The sequence below is a fragment of the Podarcis cretensis genome, assembly GCF_951804945.1.
Source record: "Podarcis cretensis genome assembly, chromosome: 12".
In the NCBI taxonomy this organism is placed as follows: domain Eukaryota; kingdom Metazoa; phylum Chordata; class Lepidosauria; order Squamata; family Lacertidae; genus Podarcis; species Podarcis cretensis.
The window spans coordinates 38810224-38834749 of NC_137181.1; the positions used below are offsets into that span (position 1 = coordinate 38810224).

A 24526-nucleotide genomic window follows, 5' to 3' on the forward strand; every position below is an offset into this window, starting at 1 on the left:
CCACCGCAGTCTCCCCCCCCCCCTTTTGTTTACATTCAGAGGCAGGTCACCAAGTTTAGTTTTCTGAAGATGTCTCTCCCTTTAAATCCAAGGTGGTGGCAATGACGATGGAGAGGACAAGCTGCTGCCAAAAGAGGACAATCAAGACGACAAATCTTTAAAACCTGTAGTGGAATCGGCAAAGAGATCAACAGCATTGCAATCAGAAGAGAAATCAGACAAAGCTTTACCTACTTTTTTCAGCGCTATGAGCATTAGGTAATGCTCCACCTGCATAGCTGTCAACCGTCCCTTATTTGGCGGGAAAGTCCCTTATCCCAGCGCCATGTCCCGCTTTCCCTTATTGATGATGTCCCTTAAATTTCCCGGGTTTCAAAGGAAGCAGCTCCTCTCCCTCCCTCCCTGCCGGCCAGGGAGGAGGGAGGCTCCAACTGTGTTGCTTGGCTGCGTTGCTCACCCAATAAGGAGTCTAAGAACGACTGGGGGGTGGAGCTTGCATGCCTTGTGTCGATCAAATCGGCCGCGTTGCCTGGGGACTCGCCTTTGCTCAGTGCTTCCCAGCGGAGAGGTGACGGTGGTTTTCCTTGCTGCATCCCCTTTGCCGGGTTGCTGTGCTGTGGGAACCACCGCTTGAGACTTTGTTTGGCTGCTGGCTGGGCTTTCTGCCTTTGGCTCAGAGGGGCTCAGAAGTTGAACATACCTGTGCTAGGAAAATCACTTATTTTGGTTGCTGATCCCTTATTTTCGAGGCTGCTGGTCCCTTATTTTCAAATCTGTAAGGTGACAGCTAAGGCCACTTGGACAGAAATTGCATGGGGAACCTTAAAGAGATGAATTAAGGGGGTGAATTTGCTCTACGTCCTCAGTTTTCTGTACAGAAGGAGAGGGCAGGCTTTGGGGACATAGGAAGCTGCCATCTACTGAGTCTGACCACTGGTCCTTCTAGCTTCGTATTGTCTGCAGTAATATTGGATGTCTGTCACACAACAACAAATCAATTTTATCTGTTGCAGACAAATATGAATATCTAGGTGACACGGGAGCATGCAAGTGCATACATTTCTGGACATGGATATTATTAACATTATGTTGATCTCTTTTATAAAATGCATGTAATCAGATTCTTGGTCCACTTGAAAAGCACTTTTCCACACTGTGGGTTTCTCCAGTTGTATCATTTCAGCATTATCCCAGTTGTGAAGACGAATAACATAAATGGCTTTGAAATAGGATTAAAGTGGAATTAGCCCATTACCTCTGACCGCAGTGTGACCTTGGAATTCTTAATGTGCTCTTTGTGCTCTTCCCCAAAGGTTTAGTGATATCAAGCTTTTTGAGGATGGAGGTATACCCACAGAAGAATTCCTACAATCTTGTAATGAAATAGTTCCAGTCTTGGGTATGTGATTGTTTGTTTCCTCCGTGACATATGTTGCACAGTGAAAATCCCTGCTTTGCTATTGAAGCCTTAGTGGTTTCATCAAGAACATAATGATAGAGTGTGGCTTAGTGAGACATCAATGAATGTAGACTATTTTTACCAAGCTTGTGTGCTCTTCCTTTCACCTCTCTTCCTCCAACCCCTCTCCCCTTCCCTCGTGGTCAGCAGCAATAAGTTCAGAAGCTTTTGCTTTTGATAACTAGAGCTTGCCATGTCATTCAGACCCCCTAAAATGCTGTTAATCTTAATTGAGGTTAGTTTAAACATGCCAGCTTCAGAAACTGTAGTTAATATTAACCACAGTTTATTGGATTTGGGCAACACAACAAGCTGTGGCTAACAAAAAAACAAAAAACCTCCAAAGTACTACACCCAGCTATGTTGGATGAAGACAGTGGGTGGTGGAATGTGTGAACCCAGGAAGAGACTAGTCTTGTTCACCTGATAAGTGAAGTGTTGAAATGGAACCATTGTGTTATGTGAACAGAGCAGTGTGTTGTTTGGGCATCCTTGCCCCCAAAGAGAGAATAAACCGCATGCTTACCACCTTGAGTGTTATGATGGAAGAAAGTAGGATGTAAGAACAAAAAAAAAAACAAAAAAAACCTTATAAATATAACCAGCACACACCTCTTATTTTACAGTGAATGTACCCGATGGCTTGCCTTTTAAGCTGTCTGCGACTTTGTGCTTGCCTTTGATCCAGTGAAAAGTCATTGAGTTACCCAAATCATCATCCTAGACAAGAACTCCTTTTGGTTACAAAGTGGAGGGGAAGCCCTGCTTTATAGGGGTGCAGATATTCTTGTGTTCTTAACCCAGCTCCTCCTTCAGCTTCTTTCATGCCTTTGAATGCTTTCAAGAAAAATCAGAGGTGGTCAATCCTTTCTGCCCTGTTGCCTGTTATCCAGGTTGAGTAGGTGGAAGCTAAAGCTGACCTTTGAGGTCTTGAAAACTCATCTTCTTTCTCCTAGACAAACTTGGGCCCACGGTCTTTGCTCCCGTTAAAATGGATTTTGAAGGGAACATCAAGGTAATGGCTTCAGCTTAACATTCAGTTCTTAATGATAAATACTGTATTTTAAAAATGAAAAAAAAGATGCTGAAATAATCTTGCAGGTGCTGTTCAGAAAAGGGAAGGGAAGTCACTCTGTGCATGGTTCTTTATGTGCTTCTTCAGACATGGGCGCAACCAGGATTTATGTTGGGGGAGGGACTGGGCACCTCCTGTCGTCATCCTCTGTCTGGTTCTGCCAGGCAGATTTGGAACGAAATGTCTCAACAACAGTTGCTTTCAGTTACTTTCTTCTGGCCCCAAGTGCTCAGAAAAATCTCTCAGAACATTTCAGATATTCTGATCATTTCTACTTTTAGTTAAGTATTTTTATTTATTTACTTGACCATGAGTCCAGAGACATTCTTCCATGAGGCCTTGCTTATCCTCTGCCATTTGCCATGGCGAGATGCCTTGCAGCTGAGTATTTGAATCCAAGAGCCACATTGTTAGGGTGGACCGTGTGGCTCTTTTCCAGATGTTACTTTCCCCAAGAAACCATTTAATTGGACCAAGCTATGTGGTTCCTAATTGAGATGCAGTGCGGGAATTTGCTCCACCCTACCTGGGACGCGGGTGGCGCTGTGGGTTAAACCACAGAGCCTAGGACTTGCCGATCAGAAGGTCGGCGGTTCAAATCCTTGCGACGGAGTGAGCTCCCATTGCTGGATCCCAGCTCCTGCCAACCTAGCAGTTTGAAAGCACGTCAAAGTGCAAGTAGATAAATAGGTACCGCTCCGGCGGGAAGGTAAACGGCGTTTCTGTGCGCTGCTCTGGTTCGCCAGAAGCGGCTTAGTCATGCTGGCCACATGACCTGGAAGCTGTACGCCGGCTCCCTTGGCCAATAAAGCGAGATGAGCGCCGCAACCCCAGAGTCGGCCACGACTGGACCTAATGGTCAGGGGTCCCTTTACCTTTACCTTTACCTTTACCTTTACCTTTACCTTTACCTGGCAAGTGTCTTCTGTTCCTTCCCTGTCAGACGCCCCTCACTATATAATTTCTGGGTATGGGCCTGCCAAAATACCAAACGCCAAAGTATGTGATCTGGTTCTCTCTCCCGTCTAGAAAGTAAATCAGAAATACATAACCAACAAAGAGGAGTTCACCACTCTTCAGAAAATTGTCCTACACGAACTGAGCTCTGAAGAGGCAGCACTTAGAAACTCTGCCACGCAGGCCCTCCTCTGGCTGAAAAGGTAGGTTGTCTAATTTTGGGGACATGGGTGAGGCTGGTTGTACTGCTAACCAAGATCCATTTTGGGCCAAAACCAAATATCCAGCTAAGTCATACCAATTAAAAGCAACAGACTTAAGTTTGTTGGTTTTCGTAGTGCGTCTCTACGACTAACACTAGATATAACCCAGTTATTGCTTTTTAATTTGGATTCTAGAAGAATGCAAAGGGCACATTTAATGATCACTGGTGACAGTAAACATGGTCTGGGGCCTACCTCCTGTGGACTCCCTTTCCTTCATCTGGCTAGTGAATTCTCCACCCTCAGTGAACTGAAAAGGGCTCAGTACAGGTGTTAGACATAAATAGAACTTACACCAATTGTTCAGAGGTTCTCTCAACCTGCCTTCAAGCATATTGAGGCTGCTTGCAGACAGAGGGGTAGGGGGTTTTTCCTGTAAACTACAAACAGAATTTGCAACTGCACTTGATCTTAGCCCAAAGGCCAAGAAGCCCTCATGGTGGCCAAGAGACTGGCCACCAATTCTGAGGAATTGGAAGAATAAAGATAGGATACCCTTTAACCAGTGGATTGACAGTATAACCACACTCGCAACTTATGAATGGACTACTTTCAGACGTAGACTTCGTTTGGATAAATATGACAACATTTGGAATGAGTTTATACAGGATGTAGCATGCTATTAATATCTACATATGTATTAGGGTCACGAAGAGTTGGACACGACTAAACGACTAAACAACAACAACAAATGTATTAGGATAGTAACATAATGTCAATTTATATAAGAATGTATGGGTGCATACTACATTGTACGTGTGTGTGTTTGTATGTATGTATTTGCACATTCTTGTTCTTTTCTCTCCCCCACTTTTTTCTGTGTATCAATTTATTTCTTTATATTGAAATTATTCCAATAAAATATTAACACACACACACACACAAACCAGAATTGCAACTGACTTTTCACACTATTGCGGATGCTACATTTTTTCAGTATCTGCATTCTGCTGTACAGTCATACCTTGGATCCTGAACGCCTCGTGACTCAGACATTTTGGCTCCCGAATGCCGCAAACCCAGAAGTGACTGTTCCGCTTTGTGAACGTTCTTTGGAACCCAAACGTCTGATGCAACTTCCGTGGCTTCCAATTGGCTGCAGGAGCTTCCTGCAGCCAATTGGAAGCCGCGCCTTGGTTTGTGAACGTTTTGGAAGTTGAACGGACCTCCAGAACGGATTCTGTTTGACTTCCGAGTACCACTGTCCTTTATCCACACCTGTGGGTGTGACATAGCTGCTGTGGCTGGAGAAGGTGTGATTCACCTGAACAGCCGTTTGAGGCTCAGCGTACTTTATAACCTTTGCAGTGGCAGCTTCTCTTTTATTTTCTTTATTAGGCACAATATCCATTAAAGATTATCCATTAAAGATATTTTTAAAAAATAAATGTTTAATAAACCCTTTCTGGTCACTGCCTTTTGAGCAACACTGTTAACATTGGCAACCAGAATGGGGTTCCCCCCTACCCAATATCCCACTTTCCATATTTTCTATAAAAAACTGTATTTTAAAGTAACAATTTCAAGCGACAGTATGTGCTCTAACTTCGTTCCCTCATTCCAAACAGGGGTTTAAAATTTCTGAAGGAGTTTTTGAAAGAGCTAAAGAATGGAGAGAAGAATATTCAAACAGCATTGAGTAAGTGCAGAATATTTTGCGGAAAACTATGGAACTCCACATTTTCGAGGGTGGCAGATGGGAAACTGGCTTAATTCACTCACATCATCACATGCTCAGCGAGAGCGATGTTTATAATGAAAATCATACTTGGAAATTAAACATGTTTGCTTTAAGAAGGAACGTTTGTTTGATTTATTATTTTGCCAAGCCCCTGAGACGGCCTCAAAAACTTATCCTCTGCGCAGCATCTTACAAAATGTTTACCCCCGCCCCCCTTTCTGTCGAATTACAGATAATGCTTACGGCAAAACGTTACGACAATACCACGGCTGGGTTGTCCGAGGAGTTTTTGCGGTGAGTGAGCTTTTTTTAGTTAACGGTGATCATAAGAGTAGATTTCTTTAAACTCAGTTATTTTACAGATCGTATACACACGCTCTGGATATATTCATGTATTGCAATGAACTGGTTTTCTGATCTTTACATCTGACTGCTAGCTAGTTCACACAGACACTGTAAGCCAGCAGAGGCTTGGACTCCAACTCCAATCAGCCCTTGCCATTGGTCAGAGATGATGGGAGTTGTAGTCACAGGTCCCCCTCCCCTGCTGTCAGCAGTAATGCCATTGACTTACCTCTGGTATTTCAGAAGCTTACCAAGAATAAAGTTGTTTTATGGGCAGGAGGCTGGCTACTCAATGGTAGAATCATAGAATTATATTTGGAAGGGACCCTGAGGATCATCTAGTCCAGCCCCCTGCAATGCAGGAATATGCAGCTGTCCCATACAGGGATCGAACCTGCATCCTTGACACCACACTTTAACCAGCATATACCGTATTGTTTGCTCTATAAGTCTCACTTTTTCCCTCCTAAAAAGTAAGGGGAAATGTGTGTGCGTCTTATGGAAGGAATGCAGGCTGTGCAGCTATCCCAGAATCCAGAACAGCAAGAGGGATCGCTGCTTTCGCTGCGCAGCGATCCCTCTTGTTGTTCTGGCTTCTGAGATTCAGAATATTTTTTTTTTCTTGTTTTCCTCCTCCAAAAACTAGGTGCGTCTTATGGTCTGGTACATCTTATAGAGCAAAAATATGGTATTTTTCAGGAATGGAGTACAGAATTCTTTTCTTCCTTCCCTCTCTTCTTTATCCATGCCTACACAGGAATAAGCCCTATTTAATTCATTGTGGCTTCCTCCTGAGTAAATGGGTCTAAGTTGGCATCCCCCTCTGCTGTTTAATGTGAGAAACGATGCTGGGACTCTGCGCAAGCCAGTTGTGGTTGTGTTGTTTTGGGATTTGGATAAAAATTGGGATTTTGGCGTGTGCTTCTGTAAGTCTTTTTCAGTATAAGAATGCAACATACTTACTTGTGGGTTGACTCTTGAGCAGAATCAGAGGTGCATGGGGATTTGGAAGTAGTAGCACAGAACATTTATATATTGCTACATTTATATCCCACTTTTCCTCCAAAAAGCTCAAGGCATGGAATTGGAACATTTGTGCAGGAGAGCAGGGAAAAAGAAAAAAAAAAAGGAGGAGTGAGATCAACAAGAACAACAAAAATAATAAGAACTGGACAAAGTTGGAAGTGGGAACATTTGGGACATCCAGATTTGACAGGTTTAAAGGAATAAAATTGGAGCTTTCACACCTAGATATAAAAATCTGGATGGAAGAAATGGGCCTTTTTTGAGACAGACTCCTTCCAAGATTGGACATTCGAAACTAAAGATGACTGGGAAAGGACTATGGTTTAGAGAGATGTGGGAACTCCAGGAAGATATCAGACGTCGAGGAACATTGGGAACGCAACCGGGAAAGGGGGGAGGGAAATTTGGAATCCAAAGGGCGTAAAATTATTTTTTTTTATTTTTTTTCTATTGTAATCTGTATTGCATATTAAAGGGGGGAACTCACGGAAGGGAACAGGTCGATTTTAGGGGATGGGAAAATATTTTTAAAATTGAGTCAATGATAATAAGTTTAAATTTGGGATAAGAACTTGTTGAAATTTTTTTTTTGTTTATTTGTAAGAATTGGAATACAGGAGGGGGAGGGGAGGGGAAGTCCTGAAAAGATGTTATTGGGAAAAAGATTTTATGGAAAATCTTAATAAATATCATTTAAACAAAAACAAAAACAAAAACAAAAAGCTCAAGGCATGGTTCTCCCCCTTCCCATTTATCCTCACAACAGCCCTGTGGGGTAGGCTAGGGCTCCCTCCAGACATGCTTTTTACTGCGCATTTATGAAGACTTGCACCCATAGGAGCTGTCATATGCAAGCCCACTTTTGGTACTGTTTGTAGTGAAGCTGCATATTGGTGTATCCTGCAACTTTTCAAAGTGTTGGTGTTGACTTTTAAAGCCCTAAATGGCCTTGGCCTTGTATACCTGAAGGAGAGTCTCCACCCCTGTAATTTAGCCCGGACACTGAGGTCCAGCTCCGAGGGCCTTCTGACAGTTCCCTCACTGTGAGAAGTGAGGTTACAGAGAACCAGGCAGAGGGCCTTCTCGGTAGTGGCACCCTCCCATCAGATGTCAAGAAGATAAGTAATTGTGCAACTTTTAGAAGACATCGGAAGGCTGCCCTGTATAAGGAAGTTTTTAATGTTTGATATTTTATTATGTTTTTATATTCCGCTGGAAGCTGCCCAGAGTAGCTAGGGCAACCCACTCAGATGGGCAAGGTACAAATACTAATAATACTAATAGTAATAATATACCACAAATATTCAGCTTTATTTTTGTTCTGCTTTTGTTGAACTAGAACCCCTCCCGATAGCAGTAGCATGGTAGCACTGGGGAAGCGTCACAGAACCAACTAATAAAGCGGAAAATCCACCACCAATGCTCTACAGTTGTACCTCAGAAGCCGAACGGAATCCATTCCGGACGTCCGTTGGACTTCCAGAATGTTCGGGAACCAAGTCGCGGCTTCTGATTGGCTGCAGGAAGCTCCTGCAGCCAATCAGAAGCCATGGAAACCCCATCAGACGTTTGGGTTCCAAAGAATGTTTGCAAACCAGTTTGCGGCGTTGGGGAGCCAAAACGTTCGACTTGAAAGGTGTTCGACTTCCGAGGTACTTATTTTGTTACAGAATGCAACTGCAATAAAACACCTGTCTGGAGGGATCCATAGTCTCTTGCTCCACCATACAGTGGTACCTCGGGTTACATACGCTTCAGGTTACATACGCTTCAGGTTACACACTCTGCTAACCTAGAAATAGTGCTTCAGGTTAAGAACTTTGCTTCAGGATGAGAACAGAAATTGTGCTCTGGCGGCACGGTGGCAGCAGGAGGCCTCATTAGCTAAAGTGGTGCTTCAGGTTAACAGTTTCAGGTTAAGTACAGACCTCCAGAACGAATTAAATACTTAACCCTAACATTTGATATGTCTTCATTATTTAGCAGCACTCTTTGCTGCCTTTCAAAGAGTCACGCCCACCTAAGAGTTTGCTTATCTCCCGCCGCACCCTTCCCAGTCTTTGTGCACAATAGTTAAAATCACAAGACACCATGTGGATCTCCTTCGCTTCTGTTCCTTGCAGCTTGCGCTAAGGGCATCTCCGACGTACGCAGACTTTGTGGCTGCGCTCTCTCTCGGAGAGTGTGAGAACCAGGAAGAAGCTTTTTACAACGGAATGCAAAGGGACCTCGACATCTACCTACCGGCCATGGAGAACCAGCTCTGCATCTTGGACGCACTGTATGATGAACATGGGCTGGAGTCGGATGAAGTGGTGTGATAGCCAGCCCCACACGGTGCCTCGCAAATTCAGGGATTGTGTCCGCTAACATAGCTTTTTATCCCCAGAAAGCTATTCTGTTTCTTTGTGTTTTTCCAGGCTTGGGAAGGGACTCGAAGCATCCTTTTTTATACACTTTTATTACTATTACTATTTGAATGCTTGCTCATGTTTAAACGCAAAGGTGCTATACATTCAGGCTAGATTGTGACTGTCTTGATGACAGCTGGATCTCGCCGTGTTTGCTGTGTGGCAGGCCATACATGGAGGTGGTTCCAAGAGCCGTAGCCGCGGCGTTTGGTACCGTTGGGCTGAATAGTTCAGAGCCTTTCCTTACCGGCGAAACGACCGCAGGTTGAATAAACAAAAGCAATATTAGCATTCAGTCTAGTGGCTGTAAAACGTAGCCAGGATTTGCAAAGCCACACTTCCCATTTTAGTGCAAGTCTTCCTTGCAGGTTAAATCATACCCAGAACCCAGGGTGTTACCAGGTCACAAGTAACCCCCCAGTTTTCATCATGTTGAAGCAATTGGCTGCATCCCTCCACATCAGTGGAAACAAAGGATCTGCCCCATGCTCACTTACCATGGTGACAGATGACTGCTGACCTCTTAAGGCTGTCAGCGTGCTTCCATTGCTTCCAAGCTGATGTTCTCGTGCTAAGGGAAATTCCTCGTGCCACAACGATCATGTATCTTGCACACTGCCTGTCTCTGCTCCCAACAGAAGGTGGAGGGAACAGAAGAATGCACCACTTTGCTCCAGCACCCCCTGGTTGCAGATGCTTTCTAACTTCTGGGTTCACTTGCTTTCGGAATCGGTAGAACTCTTTGCAAGTTAGAATTGCAGCTTTTGCAGCCTGTGCTTTAGAGGCCTATTTGAAACCAAATCATAAGCATCCCATGTCTCTATTTGAATCATTCTCAACTCTGGATTGCAAAAAGGCTGGATTTGGAGCAGAATATGTGGAATGGTGAATCAATCCATAAACAACTGTCTTCTTCAGAGTAATTGGAAGCCTTTTTGTTTGTTTGTTTGTTTGTTTGTTTGTTTGTTTGTTTTAGGTCCAGATGTAATTTTAGAATACATGAGCTTTTCCACTGCTAATGTTTGTTTTTTTAAAAAATAATAATAATACTAGGTTTGTCTAATCAGAGTTCAGGGTGAACAGCTTTCCTTACGATTATATATAAAATTCACCTCTGGTATATGAAAGCTGGTATATGAAATGTGTATTTATATAGGCACTAGTAGTGTTACTGGGATTACTTCTGAGTTCTTACAGACAAGGGAATTCAAAATGTTACATGATACTTGGGCAGGAACAAGTAGTGTGTCGTGTTCCCCAGACTTAAGGGCTACATATCAATATATTGCCAAAACCAGTCTTTGGCTCAATGTTCCCCTCCCAGAAAATTGCCACTGCAGTTTCTCTGTTTGTCCCTTCTGTTGGTTCTTCACATTCTCCTGGTTCTTCTGTCTCATTCTTCTTCCTCCCTGTGTGTCGCATTCTCCCCACATGCAAGACGGAACCTTTATTTTCTTGAAATCCTTTGGGGTCATTGATCTCATGTGGAGGATCATGGAGGCCTCGGGGTGAATTGTTCTGAAGGAGATGATTACTCTGGCTGTCAGGAGCCAACAGATAACTGGCCTAAAAGCTTATTGTGTGGTCTGTGACCGTACGGGAAGGAGATTTGTGCGGTCAGTCATGTCATGTCCCCTGATTTCAAAGATATTCAGAAGAAGTGATAATGCTGAGCCTAAAATACATATTTGGAGGCTGCATTGACAATCTCACAAAGTTACAGGTAGCACTTGTTCAATTGGTACCTCATGGTACCTTAGAGTACCAGTCTTAGAGCTTCCAGTCATCTGAATACACCCTCAGTGTCTTTTGGTAAAAACTAGTATGGATAGACTAAGGAGAAATTAGGTGGCAAAATCATGAAGGAACCAGTTCCAGTACCCTCAAACACTTTCCACAATGGGATTCCCATAGAACAAATCTTTATTTTTTTAAAAAATCCACATTATAATTGAAACATACCTATGGACCTCTGTTGCCTTTAGGATTGAAATAGGTGATCACTGAGTCAGCAGTTTAAAAGAAAGCTTTAAATGAATTAAAGCACAAAATTGGGTACTTGAATTTAGACACCACAAGATCTGCTTGGGCTATAAAATTGCAAATAATCTGGAATCTGGAAAATTAAGGGAAATTGTACTGTTGGGCACAAATGCTACCATTAATACAGCCCTGCTTTTAGCCACTGGCACAGAAGTCAACAGGATTTCTCCAAACACAGTCATATTTCATCTGCAACTTTTCATCCATTCACTTACTGCATTTATACCCTGACTTTCTGATAAATACCCAAGGTGGCAAGCAGGGTCATAAATGTGTGATTCAATAGAGCAGACTTTCTACACCTTGGGTCCTCAGATGTTGTTGGACTACAACTCCCATCATTCCTAGCCAACATGGCCAGCAGGTCAGGGATGATGGGAGCTGTAGTTTAATAACATCTGGGGATCCAAGGAAGGCTGCAAAAGAGAAACGTTCATCCAATAGCCCTATTTTTATTTTGAACTTCTGGTGCTCACAATGTATCATTTCCCATCATTTATTTAGAAGTCTGTTGTCTTGAATATTTGTTGTTAAGATAGTTTATTCTTATTGCAACTTAAGAAATTTCAATGAGGCCATATTTGAGGCAGAGGAACCCAACTTTGCATTTCTCTGTTTGAATGCACAGCACCTAGATCTTTGAGGCACTTTATAAATGTTGTCGTTGACATTCTGGGTAAGGGAATTTCTCACTTGTGCCATCATCGTACCTTAATCCCCTCTGCAGCAATGCAATAATTTAAAGGAAAGACTTCCCTAATCCTCTAAATTCACTTCATGCATTAGCTGTTATTTTAGATAGGTCATAACATTTGAGCTGCAGCAGAGGGCATGTTTCCAGTTATCTCTTCATCATTCCCAAGTGAAAATCCAAGATGGAGGATCTTTCGCTATTTGTTTATAGAGTCCGGTTCACGTGTCCAAACTGAATTAGGTAGATTAAGAGAACCTGTGCAGAGATGATCATGTGATGTTTTCCCCATGTACTTTGCTCTCATTGCCTCTCTTATATCCACCATTCTCACCACTTCCAGTAGTTTGACAAGTGGTAAATTTCAAGTTGAAAGCTAGGCACAAAACCCTTCCCCTGTGGGTCAAGATTAACTTCTTTGTTTGTTTGTTTTTGGCATTAAGTGGCACCCAGACTGCATCTGCTTACTCCAACAGCTGCCCATCATTTTATAGTAGGCACTTGTGCCAACAGCATTTTATTTTGCTTGTTTCCATTTTGTCATTGTTTCCTCAGAACATCGCCTTATCTTCAGCTCCCCCCTTGAGCAGGTGGTCTTCCTCAAATGGTCAGTTCCTCCCTTCCAACAAACATACAAAGAGAGATATTCTGAAAAGTAGCGTTCTTTTTTATAGTGTTGGGCCTCTAGAATGCCTATTTTGTTTGTCAAATGACATTGCCTAGCAGTTGGCGGTATGGAAGCCATTTTGTATATAGACACTGCAAATAAACACAGCCGTCTGCCTAGCGGACAAAATGGCTGGTTCTCTTAACTCTTCTAAGTGTGAGCATTTTAGAGGATAGCTGGAGTGTTTTGAGGTTTAAAAGAATAATGAGGTGTCCCTTTCAGCTGAACTACAAGCACGCTTCAAGTGACAGCTAAGTGGTTAACATGTGTCACTGACTTGTGTCACATGAGCAACAGTGAATTGCAATTAGCTGCTGCAGCATGATATGTCCTGGTTCATTTCTGTCATCTGACTCCCTTTTAAAAAAAAAGCTGGTAGATACATATTCTCAGGGATTTGAGCAGCAAGGGCAAAAACCCAGTCGTCTTTAAAGACTCTGATTGTTCATGTAAATAATGTTGTAGACCAGTTGAGACCTCTTGCAAAGGACATTTCTATTCTAAACTGTATGAACGGTGGACTTTTGCACAAGACATAAGAAGCTTCCAAAACTGTACTGCGTGTGAACTGCTGTCGGCATGTTTGACTTGCACTCTGTATATCTTTGTAAAGTAGAGTACATGCCTGTTGTGTTTGAATGCAGGACAAAAGGTTTTACTAGAGTTACCCCCACCCCACAGGAGTCCCCGGTATGTGCTGTGTTGATTTGGATATTTTGTAATGTTTCCTTTTGAAAACACAGGTAGTTACCAAAAGGCAGCCTGAAGGGCGTAGTGGCATATATCATCACATTCTCATGATTCGTTACACTGAAATGGCAAATGTTTTGAGACTGGCTATACCAATGGATCACAGCAAGGGTCTTGTTCTTAAAAGAAATATTCCTTTAATATATATATATCAGAGAATAACTTATCTTAGTAGAAGTCATGGTAGGAAAACTATACGATTCTATTTATTATTTCCACTCCCTTCATTTGAACATGTTGCATGGCTTGGGAAATGGTCAGCACTTATGCAATTACTAGGCATTGGGTACAATCCAGAGATTTTTTTTAAATAAAAAAACAACACATGGGCTTTTCCCCATTGACCACACCGACGTGTGGAATGCACTCTGCAATGCTTTGATGATGACAATAAAACTTCCTTTGATTTTATTGTGTCTAAATTGCGATGGTTATTTCTTCTCTGTAGTAGCGCCCGTGCTGTGGAATTCCCTCCTCTCAGATGTCAAGGAAATAAACAACTTAACTGACTTTTGTTCAGGGGGAAGTTTTTAATGTTTGATGCCGTTTTTTAATTTGTTGGAAGCCACCCAGAGTGGCGGGGGTAACCCAGTCAGATGGGCGGCATATAAAAAAATTATTATTATTATTATTATTATTATTATTATTATTATTATTATTTATTATTTATTTCACTTCTCTCCCTCCACTGAACTTAAACCTGCCCCCACAAGAGCCTCATCTGAGCACTGGCACACACAGGAAGCTCTGTCAGGGACTTTATGCTTAGAAATGCTTTAGTAACAGAATGAAGCACCTCGTATGCTTTATGCTAATACTGTTAGAATTAGAGGTTTGGGCTAACCAAAGTTCATCAGGCACCTTAGATGCGCAACACGAGGTATCCGGGGCTGTCGCTTTAAATGGTTGTATTTTGCCCTTTGGTTGCCTAAGAAATTTGCCCCCAAGCTCTGCGGCAAACAGTGCTAGCAAGGGAAGGCACCCGTGACAAACCTTCCAGTTTTCTTTGAAGAATGCCCTGCCAGCAAAGAGGGAGATTCCCCGTGAAATTAAACTCTTTTGAAGGCTTCAGTTAACAGGTCCTGGGGCTGCTCAGGATTAGTGCTCCCTGGCTTACGCTGGGGACAGTATAATGGGGAAAGATGGACTTTGCTGCTTGGAAAGCGCTGATAAGAGCAGCGGAACAATAAGAGAAGGGCAACGAAATGGGTCCCGAACACACCAGCAGATTTATTTAGACTACCGGCTTCAAGAAGCTTCACATATATATAGTGATTATTGGAGCAGGATGCTGGACAGAAATAAGAGATTAACCTTTAAGCATGGCAGGGTTTTCTTACACAAAACATTTCTGCATAGACAAAACCAAAGCGTGGTCTGTAGTTTCTGTGTGACTTCCTATCTTCCTTATTTATTTGCAGGTTTTGTAAATAGCTTCATAACCAAAAGCTACCAAAAAGGTGTACAGTATAATAAACTCAGTAAACTAAAACCATTTCTATAATTATTCCATAAAATTATTAGGTCACACTTTAGGGAAGGCCTTCTTAAACCAAAATAATGTCATCAATAGCCACCTAAATATCAAATTGTGAGGGGGGTTTTTTGTTTTGTTTTTTTAAAGCAAATTGCTGCAGAAATGTGGAGAACTAAACTTAAGATTGGGAAAAATGAGAAATGGAAAGAACCAAAACTGACAGATTTGTCCATCATTAGCGATACTTCAGCTAGGAATGAAGCCCCCAACTAGTCCCTGCCTTTTCAGGAAATAGTTATAGTGCTGTTCCCTGACATTTTCACTATGGGGCAGTCTTCACCAACTGTAGGAGCAGCAGACACTGATGAATAACGGGGAAAGGGGGCAAAGATCTATTAATGTGTATGGATGGCATCTTAAATTCTGTCTTTAGCCATAAGTGAAGCGTTAGGGTGATAAATTTGCAGATGTGTTCACAGTTTCACCATTCCAATAATAATAATAATAATAATAATAATAATAATAATAATAATAATAATTAATAATAATAATAATAATAATAATACAGTGGTACCTCGGGTTAAGTACTTAATTCATTCCGGAGGTCCGTTCTTAACCTGAAACTGTTCTTAACCGGAAGCACCAGTTTAGCTAATGGGGCCTCCTGCTGCCACAGCGCTGCCGCAGCACGATTTCTGTTCTCATCCTGAAGCAGAGTTCTTAGCCCAAGGTAATATTTCTGGGTTAGCGGAGTCTGTAACCTGAAGCGTATGTAACCTGAAGCGTATGTAACCCGAGGTACCACTGTAATAATATGCCACCCATCTGACTGGGTTGCCCCAGGCACTCAAGGCAGCTCCCAACAAAGTACAGTGGTACCTTGGAAGTCGAACGGAATCCGTTCCGGAAGTCGGTTCGACTTCCAAAATGTTCAGAAACTAAAGCACGGCTTCTGAATGGCTGCAGGAAGCTCCTGCGGCCAACCAGAAGCCCCGTCAGACATTTGGCTTCCAAAAATAGTTTGCAAACCGGAACGCTCACTTCCGGGTTTGCGGCCTTCAGAGCCAAAACGTCTGAGAACTAAGCTGTTCGAAAACCAAGGTACAACTGTACTGATACAATAAACATCAACCTGTCTCTCTGTGTTATTAGCATCATTCTTCCCCACTTGTGATTCCCACTGCTTCTGACAGTGGAGGTAGAACATAGCCCTCCTGGCTAGTAGCTATTCCTCCCAGAGGAACCAAGTTAAACAGTAAAACAACTAGTCTTGCAGCAAGAGACTCATCTGGTTCGATGTGTATCTGGATGCACACTCATTTCAGGATGATATGCAGAATTGCATGTCTATCTCTTCTGCTAGATGGGAATGGTGGCTTGAAAAATACAGAAAATTTTGGCAGTAATAGTGAAGAAATCTAGTTCAAGGCAGAACTACACTCCGCAAAACTAGTCTTGCAAGCGGTTTCTCCCAAATAATCTAGGAAATTTCCCCGAGGGTGTTGAGGAACTAAATCAATGTTGTTAACCGCTTGGAGCATCAAGGATGGGGTTATTTCTAGATGAGAGACCCCAGTGCCACCCAGTCAGCTATGGAACTAACCAATGGCATTGGCAACAAAATGTTGCGGTGTGGAGCGCTCCTTCTCAGGGTTTTGGCCACAGTCCTGTTCATTATTCTCAAGCTATCCTCTCCAATTTTCTGATTTCGCTCTCCCTCAAAAGTCAGCATTATGTACTTGCTCAGTCCTCATTTGGCTGTTTTTTGTTCCCTCCCCTTAATAGTTGACTGGGTTGTGCTTTTGGCAATGCAACATGTGTTCAAAGATGGAGAGGTCTCCCCCTTGGCAATTTGGGGGCAATATGCCTGGCACTTTTTGTGGAAAAGCTTGGGATCCAAGAAATGTGCAGGATGGGCAATGTTGAGCAGGACAGACCAATGGTCAGGGACTACACTGATCCCAAATAGCTCCATTCCTATGCCTGGTACTAGGTGAAGCAGACTAAGCAATGGAACATTTTCTTATTAACACTTTTGGTACAGAATTCAAAGTAGCATATTGTAGAACTTGGTTGCCACCCATTGGTACGTGCAGATGCAAATAGATTTGGAAAATGTGTGGATATTTCCCCCCTTCCCTTTTGCCTCTTGTCTTTGCCAGCACTCTGATTGTGGCTTTCTGCCAACCCTACCCCAATTAATTTAGCATCTGTTTTCAGGGCTGATATTGTCCGCTCGTATCTCATCTACAGAGACTAGACATGCCTCAAATATTTTCCAGTAGGTCATGGTTTTCCACTTGGTTTTCGCTTAACAGCTGGCATCTAGTCTCCATCATGCAACCGAGAAGCAATTTATCATGGTTAGGTCTTGCTGGGTCTTCTCTAAGGCACAATTTCCCATTCTTTCCCTGTAACTCAATATCAGAAGAGCTCAGGTATATCACACTGAAATCGACACCCAACAACAACTTTCCAGCCCATCGTCTATTAGGCGAATTCCATCAAACCACAAAGCTCAACAGAACGGCAATAAGGATAAAGTTACCTGTTTATTTGACCGAAATAAGCATTTAGAGTGCCGTAAATGCTATTTTGACACTGTTGTGGATTTATCTGTGTAGGCCAGGCTGTGAGGTGGATTCCCCCTTTTTTTACTACAAGTCTCTGGGTTGCCTAAATTATGGAAGGAGACAAGCTCTGGGACGCTGCCACAGCTCACCTCTCTAAATAAAGTGCGGAAACTTCTCATCATCTGCCTAAGTCAGGATTGTTAAGTATGTGTCCAAGCCTGGATTTAGCATGCAGCTAAGGCAACGCTGAACGGGTGTCCCTTCAGAGGAGAAATCATTCCATTCTGAAGTGCTGACAGTATGGAAAATCCTCATTAGGTTACGCCACAATGCTTCTCCCAAGCTATCTTAATGCAGAATACGGGACAGAGAAATCTGAGCTATCTCACAACTTAAGGGGTCTGGGCTGCATGATGTGGACCAACTGCCACATCCCATGGCTTCACTACAAATATTATGAGTAATTAAAGAGTAGCAACAACACTTGAGTATTTTGGGGGATATCTCTTGGTGGGTTGTGTTTCTTGAGAATGGAAAAGGAATAGCGTGGTCAGTTCTTCAAAGGTTTTGGTTGCTTCCACACCAACCCTATCTCCTCAAGGATCATCCTTTGTATGGATGCTCCAGAACAAGTGACTGAGCAATGTTCTATTACGGCCTATAGCCCTAGGGAAGGCATGTTATAAAGGATGATAGAACCTTACTGATTTCCATGGGCAGATGCCCACCCTTGGGAGCCCCTCCTCCCATCACTGTGGAAACTGTCGGCATGCAGAGGGTCGAAAGACCAGCTGGCTAGCCCCACTAGGTCGTTTCCTTCCAGCCGTTCCACTGCAAAGACCCATTGGCCTCTGATCTGACGTAAATCAATGACCCAGGCTTCAAAGCCAGGGCACACTATATCAGCAGAGCAAACTGTGCACACAGCATAGGCGTGAGGCTTGTGGAAGCATACTACAACTACAGATTTATTAATCATAAATCGGGACAAAGAAACATGTCGTCTCTCTCTTTGTCTTCTCGGCAAGAGAGACAGTCTAAAGCAAAAGCTATACACACAACGGAAGTTCCCAGCAGACTGTGCTGGTATGTAAACAGACATGTGACACGTAACAGTTCCATGTCTGTAACTAAAGGTGGAATGGAATTTCCCAACAGAAACAACCACCAAATCTGACTTGACATATAGCACTTCCCTGTGTTCCTATGCTTGAATCCATGTAGGTCTTAACTCAGACCAATTCTAGAAAGTCCCCCAGGAGAGAGTGTCTAGAAGCTGATAGTGTGCTTCTTCTTCACTAGACAGTAACCAACCATCATCTACCCCTGTACAGTGGGAAAATAAGGGCAGCTGGATCAAAGGGTGTGATTTCCAGGCAGGTTTCATTCTTGTCACCTTTAATTTTATATCGTTAAGCTTGAGCTGGACCACAAGGTTATTCCTTGTAGCAGAATAAAGTCTCCTTTCCTCTCCTGGTTCCTAATGAAAGGAGAAATCGCAGCACTAGAGTTAGCAAGACTGAAACACATTCAGCTATATGGCATTTATTTGGATCCCTGTCCTCCCCAGCTACCTACCCCTAGAAACATAGAATCATAGAGTTGGAAGGGATCCCGAGGATCATCTAGTCCAACCCCCTGCAAGGCAGGAATCTCAGCTAAAGCATGCATGACGCATGGCCATCCAACCTCGGCTTGAAAACCTCCAAGGAAGAAGAGTTTGCCGTCTCCCGAGAGAGACTCACTGAGGATTCATCCTTTCATAGAGGAACACATATACACAAGTTGCTGGAAAAGGAGGGGAAAAAAAACTAATAGGGAAAAGAAGCATAAATAACCAAGTTATTTTTTTCTGATTTCTTTCCAGAAATTAAATAAAATAAATCTGTAATGTAATTTCCAGTAGGAGTGCATTCCCTTAATACAATTTCGATTGGCTGACCCTATCAGACACAACATCTCCTTTGCTGAACAAATTGGCCATAGGTCTTCTCTCTTAACTGGCTCAGTGATCACAAATGCAATCAAAACATGCCACAAGACTTTTTTCCTCCAGCCTGTTAGAACTTGGAGTGTTGCCAGACACCAATATAGAAATGAGAAGGGGGAGAATAGGACTTCATTGTGCACATCTCTGGGGGTACTGTACAAATACATTAACCTTAGAAATGAGACAGAAGGGGAGAGGGAGGTCAATCTGCATTTACCACTAACCCCCATTTTCTAATCTGAGCTGCTTTGTCTGGGCAAAGTAAATTGCGGCGTTCCCTAATGGATTTAGCAGACATCCGCTATTCACTACTGGTGAACTGACAAAGACTTCACATTTCACATTTGTCTTCTTCACACCGTCTTTCTGCCAAGCAGCACATAGCGAAGGTTCAGTAACTTGAGCCCTTAATCAAATGTTTCCCGGGAACATGTAATTACTCTGCAGCAAATGGCTCTTGAGGAAACTGCTGTCTGTGTGTTCCAACCTGGTGCCCTGCAGTGGCTAGCAGAACCTCTAGACTTCCTTAACCATTCCTAGTGACTGGGAACCTCTGAGTGCAAATCATGTGTTTTCTACTACTGGGTGACACTAAGGACATAGCTAGTTCCTTTGCTTTTTGAAGAAATTAAAATAAAAACTGCTAATCTAATCATATGATGCAAATACCAAAGGGGTGGCCTTTGGTAATACGGCGTCCTGAGTGAGGACAAAATTTGGCACCCCCTCTAAATATTTCTTGGGACGCGGGTGGCACTGTGGGTTAAACCACAGAGCCTAGGACTTGCCGATCAGAAGGTCGGCGGTTCGAATCCCCACGACAGGGTGAGCTCCCGTTGCTCGGTCCCTGCTCCTGCCAACCTAGCAATAAAGGTAAAGGTACCCCTGCCCGTACGGGCCAGTCTTGACAGACTCTGGGGTTGTGCGCCCATCTCACTTAAGAGGCCAGGGGCCAGCGCTGTCCGGAGACACTTCCGGGTCACGTGGCCAGCGTGACATTGCTGCTCTGGCGAGCCAGAGCCGCACACGGAAACGCCGTTTACCTTCCCGCTGGTAAGCGGTCCCTATTTATCTACTTGCACCCGGAGGTGCTTTCGAACTGCTAGGTTGGCAGGCGCTGGGACCGAGCAGCGGGAGCGCACCCCGCCGCAGGGATTCGAACCGCCGACCTTTCGATCGGCAAGCCCTAGGCGCTGAGGCTTTAACCCACAGCGCCACCTGCGTCCCACCTAGCAATACAAGTAGATAAATAGGTACCACTCCAGCGGGAAGGTAAACGGCATTTCCGTGTGCTGCTCTGGTTCGCCAGAAGCAGCTTAGTCATGCTGGCCACATGACCCGGAAGCTGTACGCCAGCTTCCTCGACCAATAAAGCAAGATGAGCGCCACAACCCCAGTCGGCCACAACTGGACCTAATGGTCAGGGGTCCCTTTACCTTTACCTAAATATTTCTTATTTTCACAATAACACCTGTATAAATCTAGGTATTATTATACCTGTAAGAGTTCCTATATACCTGGAACTCACCCTGGATGCCTCCCTTGTTCTCTTATAATGGCAATGGCGCCCACCTGAGAGGTGCCGAAACAGAGTTCCAGCAAGTTCTGGCTGAAAAAAGGGCCCTGCTTGTTGTTGTTGTTGTTGTTTTGTGCCCTCTTGGCTCAGTGCCTATGTGCTGGAACCACCCGCACCATCCTAAATCCAGCACTGCTGCATTAGACTCCATAAACCAAATAACAAAGAATGGCCGCTCCTACAGAGTCCATTCAGATGCCATGCCCAGGGCTTTTTTTCAACTGGAACTTGCTGTTTTGGTACCTCTGAGGTGGGTGCCATTGCCATTCTAAGAGAACAAGGGAGGTGTTCATGGTGAATTCTGGCACCTCTTTCTCTATAAAAATAGCAGTGGCCATGCCACTTCCATGCTGGAACACAACAAGGCGGCAGGGCAACCTTCCACTTCTCTCACAGGACATCTAAGGACACAGGCTGCAGGCCATGCCCATTCTGTGCGCAGGCTTAGACCACTTCATGTACTGCTCCAAGACCTGCCCGGGGCTGCCATTGCTCAGAGGTGAGTTGGGAGGGAGCCAGAAAGGAATCTAGTCTACTCTTCCCTACCCCCCCCACACACTCCTCTGTTCAAGTTTACACAGTAGGGACTCCAGGGCTGGCTCAAGACATTTTTGCACCTGATGCAAATGATAAAATGATGCTCGCCTCCCCGGCAGGGTAGAAAGGATAGGCGTAGATCTGTACCAGGAACAAGATCTGTACCAGGCACATCGGGATCTGCTGCCCCTGTGGATCCTACCACCTGAGGCGGTTTCTTCGCCTTGCCTCATGGGTGGGATGGTCCTGATGGACACTCTGTTTCTTGCTTCTGCACATACAGTACGCATGCCACCCCAAGTAGTCATGCAAGTTAGCGTCATTGGGCATGCTCCAGGGAAAATTCGGCACACTGAAAGCTGCTGAAATTAAGAGTGGAATTAAATGATGTCCTGCTGAGCTCCATGGACTTACGTTTCCTTAAAATTCACAATACTGTAAGCAATTCAGATAAGAAATACGCATCCCAATTAACTCACTGTCTTTTGTTTTTAAAACTCTTACCACATTACTTTAGCATAAATCTGCATTCACACTGTAATCCACGCACCTATCCATGTGGTAAAAACGTCTGCATAACTGTTGGTTTTACTTTAATTTTTATTATAATTGTATAATATATTTCTTATTCAACCCCCATGGAAGTAACAGAACATAACAACGATTGCTTTTGTTATACATGGGTTCATGTACTTCAAACAAACATTTTAGACCATTAAAGAAAAGGAAAACAGGAATATTGACAGATATGAAAAGAATGTCCTATCTTAATTCTCTTAAACCTGAATCCACACATCACTATATGAAGAATTTACTCAGAGGTTTATCTAAATTTAAGGTAACTTCCACACGTATCTAACTCAGTATACTTCCAACATGAAATTTGCTCTTTAGTATCTGTTAGAAAGGAAATCAGTAATTATCTCAAATGCTTTCAAAGATAACATAACCATCTCTGACCAATCCACTTGGAATATATATATATATATATATATATATGCATATATACATACAAAATCTATACAACATGTAATCTGAATAACACACTATGGGATGACTCCTATCGGCTATACAAATAGGAATATATACACAAGTGGCTGCGTTCACGTTAAACCATGGTTTAGCACGACAAATAGAAGCTGGAAGGATCCTGAGCAAGCTTTGGGCATGTGTGCTTTCCCTCCCCTCTCTACCTTTGTTTAGCCTGAGAGGAGGATTTCAGCAGTGATTAATTTCAGTTCCTCTTAAACTCTGCTTGTTCTGGAATATGAACTGGAATATGAACCCAGGGCAGTTTCAAAAACCGCCCAGACTCAAACCATGGGTTATAAAACTGGCTTGTTTAAACTAAGCATAGTGCAAACCACGACCCCCAGTTCACGTACAATGGAAACCTGAGATTAAGAGAAAGTACCTAAACACTGCTGAAGTCCTCCCTCAGACCATGCAGACAGAAAAATGGAGGGAATGTGTGAACCCAACAATCGCCTGGGCTCATTTCAGCTCATGCAGGTCACACTAAACCATGATGATGTAATGAACGTGGCCAATAATCCTAACTGTTGTACAAAGCTGAGACTGGAAAGCAATTTCTAGGTAGAAACCAGTAGAACTGAGTATCAGGTACATGAGAAAGCAAGTAACACTTCCTGGCATAGCAAATAAAATGAAAGCTGATGGTAGCAGTTTTGCAACAATAGTCTCTAAGGCAATTCTAAGCTTTTCAAGGTGCAAACCTCCATTCTGTTGCATAATTCAGAATGCAGATTTCAGGCGTATTAGACACAGGATATAGTGTTATAAGTCTAAGAACTTGGCAGGAACGTGGTGTAAGGGGCAGTAGGACTTTGTTTTTGAGAGCTTGTCCCACATGAGTCAAGCATCTCAAAGTAATAATCTGACGCTGAAGAATTCATTATATACAAGTGTTGACTCCCTTTTGAATTCTTCCATTTCACTCGCTCTCGATATATTTCAATCTATTTACATCTCTCACATGGTTATACAATTTCTGTTTCTAAGGCTATATCCACTTAACCTGGGAGTACTTCCAAGTTGGCATACATAGAATTGCAATGTAAATAAAGCTAATCAGTTCCTCAATCTGGTTCTCTTCCACTTAACTAACAGTGCCATCCTGTGCATATCTATTCAGAGGTAAGTCCCAGTGAGTTTAATGGGACTTACCCCTACATAAGTGCTCATAGGATTGCAGCCTAGTTGCCCCAAGTCAATATATACAAACCCGGGACTTCTCACTTGAACACATGATTAATTCATGCAGCTAAAGCATGTACGAAGTTCACATGGTAATGGGGAAAAAAACCATAAATAGTCCTTATAAACACTGCAACCAGAATATGCTTTGTGTTTATACTGGAAAAAAATATTTAAAAACAAAACAAATACACCCGAAGAGCTTATCTGTAGGACTAGGAGTGCCAAGTTGAGGTATAATTGTGTTTTTATGAAGTAACAGTATTGAAGTAAAATACAGTATTCCGGTTATTTGGTTTTCCTGTTGTAAAGAGGAACTCCTGTAAGCAGCCATGGAAAAGGTAAGTCTTAACTGTGAATGTTGCGTGACATTTCTCTACTAAGACAGGATTCAGTGGTCCTATTTTCTTCCAGTGTGAGCCAATTTAAAAACACATCTCCAATCACCACGAGCAGCAGGACATTGGTTGTTGTTTTTTATCATAGAGATGGGTTGCTTGTCTATTGCTCAGTCTTGGGTTGATGGTAACATAGCACCTGATGTATGGATGTCGTACGTGGGATACTCACATATTACAGGGCTCACTTTTCATGTAAAGTATCGACATTCTGTAGAGTCAATATTGCAAAATGAAGTGCATCGTAATTTTCCATAAGACCTAAGACAGAAGATAAACACACACCAGTCATTATTACACATGACACTTTTTTTACCAGTTGATTTTAATATCTAATTTCTATCAGGGAGTCCACAGTGGATTTTGAATGCAGCGTTTTGCAGCGAGGCA

General features: G+C 43.0%; 2 protein-coding genes across 4 annotated transcripts in view; one reads left to right on the forward strand and one right to left on the reverse strand.

Moving 5' to 3' along the window:
• PLEKHA8 (pleckstrin homology domain containing A8) overlaps positions 1-13779 on the forward strand; it is a 28598-nt gene extending 14819 nt beyond the window's left edge. For both annotated transcript variants that reach the window (XM_079948036.1, XM_079948037.1), the window contains exons 8-15: positions 93-258; positions 1314-1399; positions 2416-2474; positions 3564-3694; positions 5323-5393; positions 5668-5729; positions 8930-10162; positions 10194-13779. In XM_079948036.1, coding sequence (XP_079804162.1) covers positions 93-258; positions 1314-1399; positions 2416-2474; positions 3564-3694; positions 5323-5393; positions 5668-5729; positions 8930-9127 — 773 coding nt within the window. In that variant the 3' untranslated portion in view covers positions 9128-10162; positions 10194-13779. The remainder of the gene's footprint in view (positions 1-92; positions 259-1313; positions 1400-2415; positions 2475-3563; positions 3695-5322; positions 5394-5667; positions 5730-8929; positions 10163-10193) is intronic.
• Positions 13780-23910: 10131 nt separating this feature from the next.
• Positions 23911-24526, reverse strand: part of COLQ (collagen like tail subunit of asymmetric acetylcholinesterase) — a 50040-nt gene continuing 49424 nt past the window's right edge. For both annotated transcript variants that reach the window (XM_079948014.1, XM_079948016.1), the window contains exon 17: positions 23911-24397. In XM_079948014.1, coding sequence (XP_079804140.1) covers positions 24328-24397 — 70 coding nt within the window. In that variant the 3' untranslated portion in view covers positions 23911-24327. The remainder of the gene's footprint in view (positions 24398-24526) is intronic.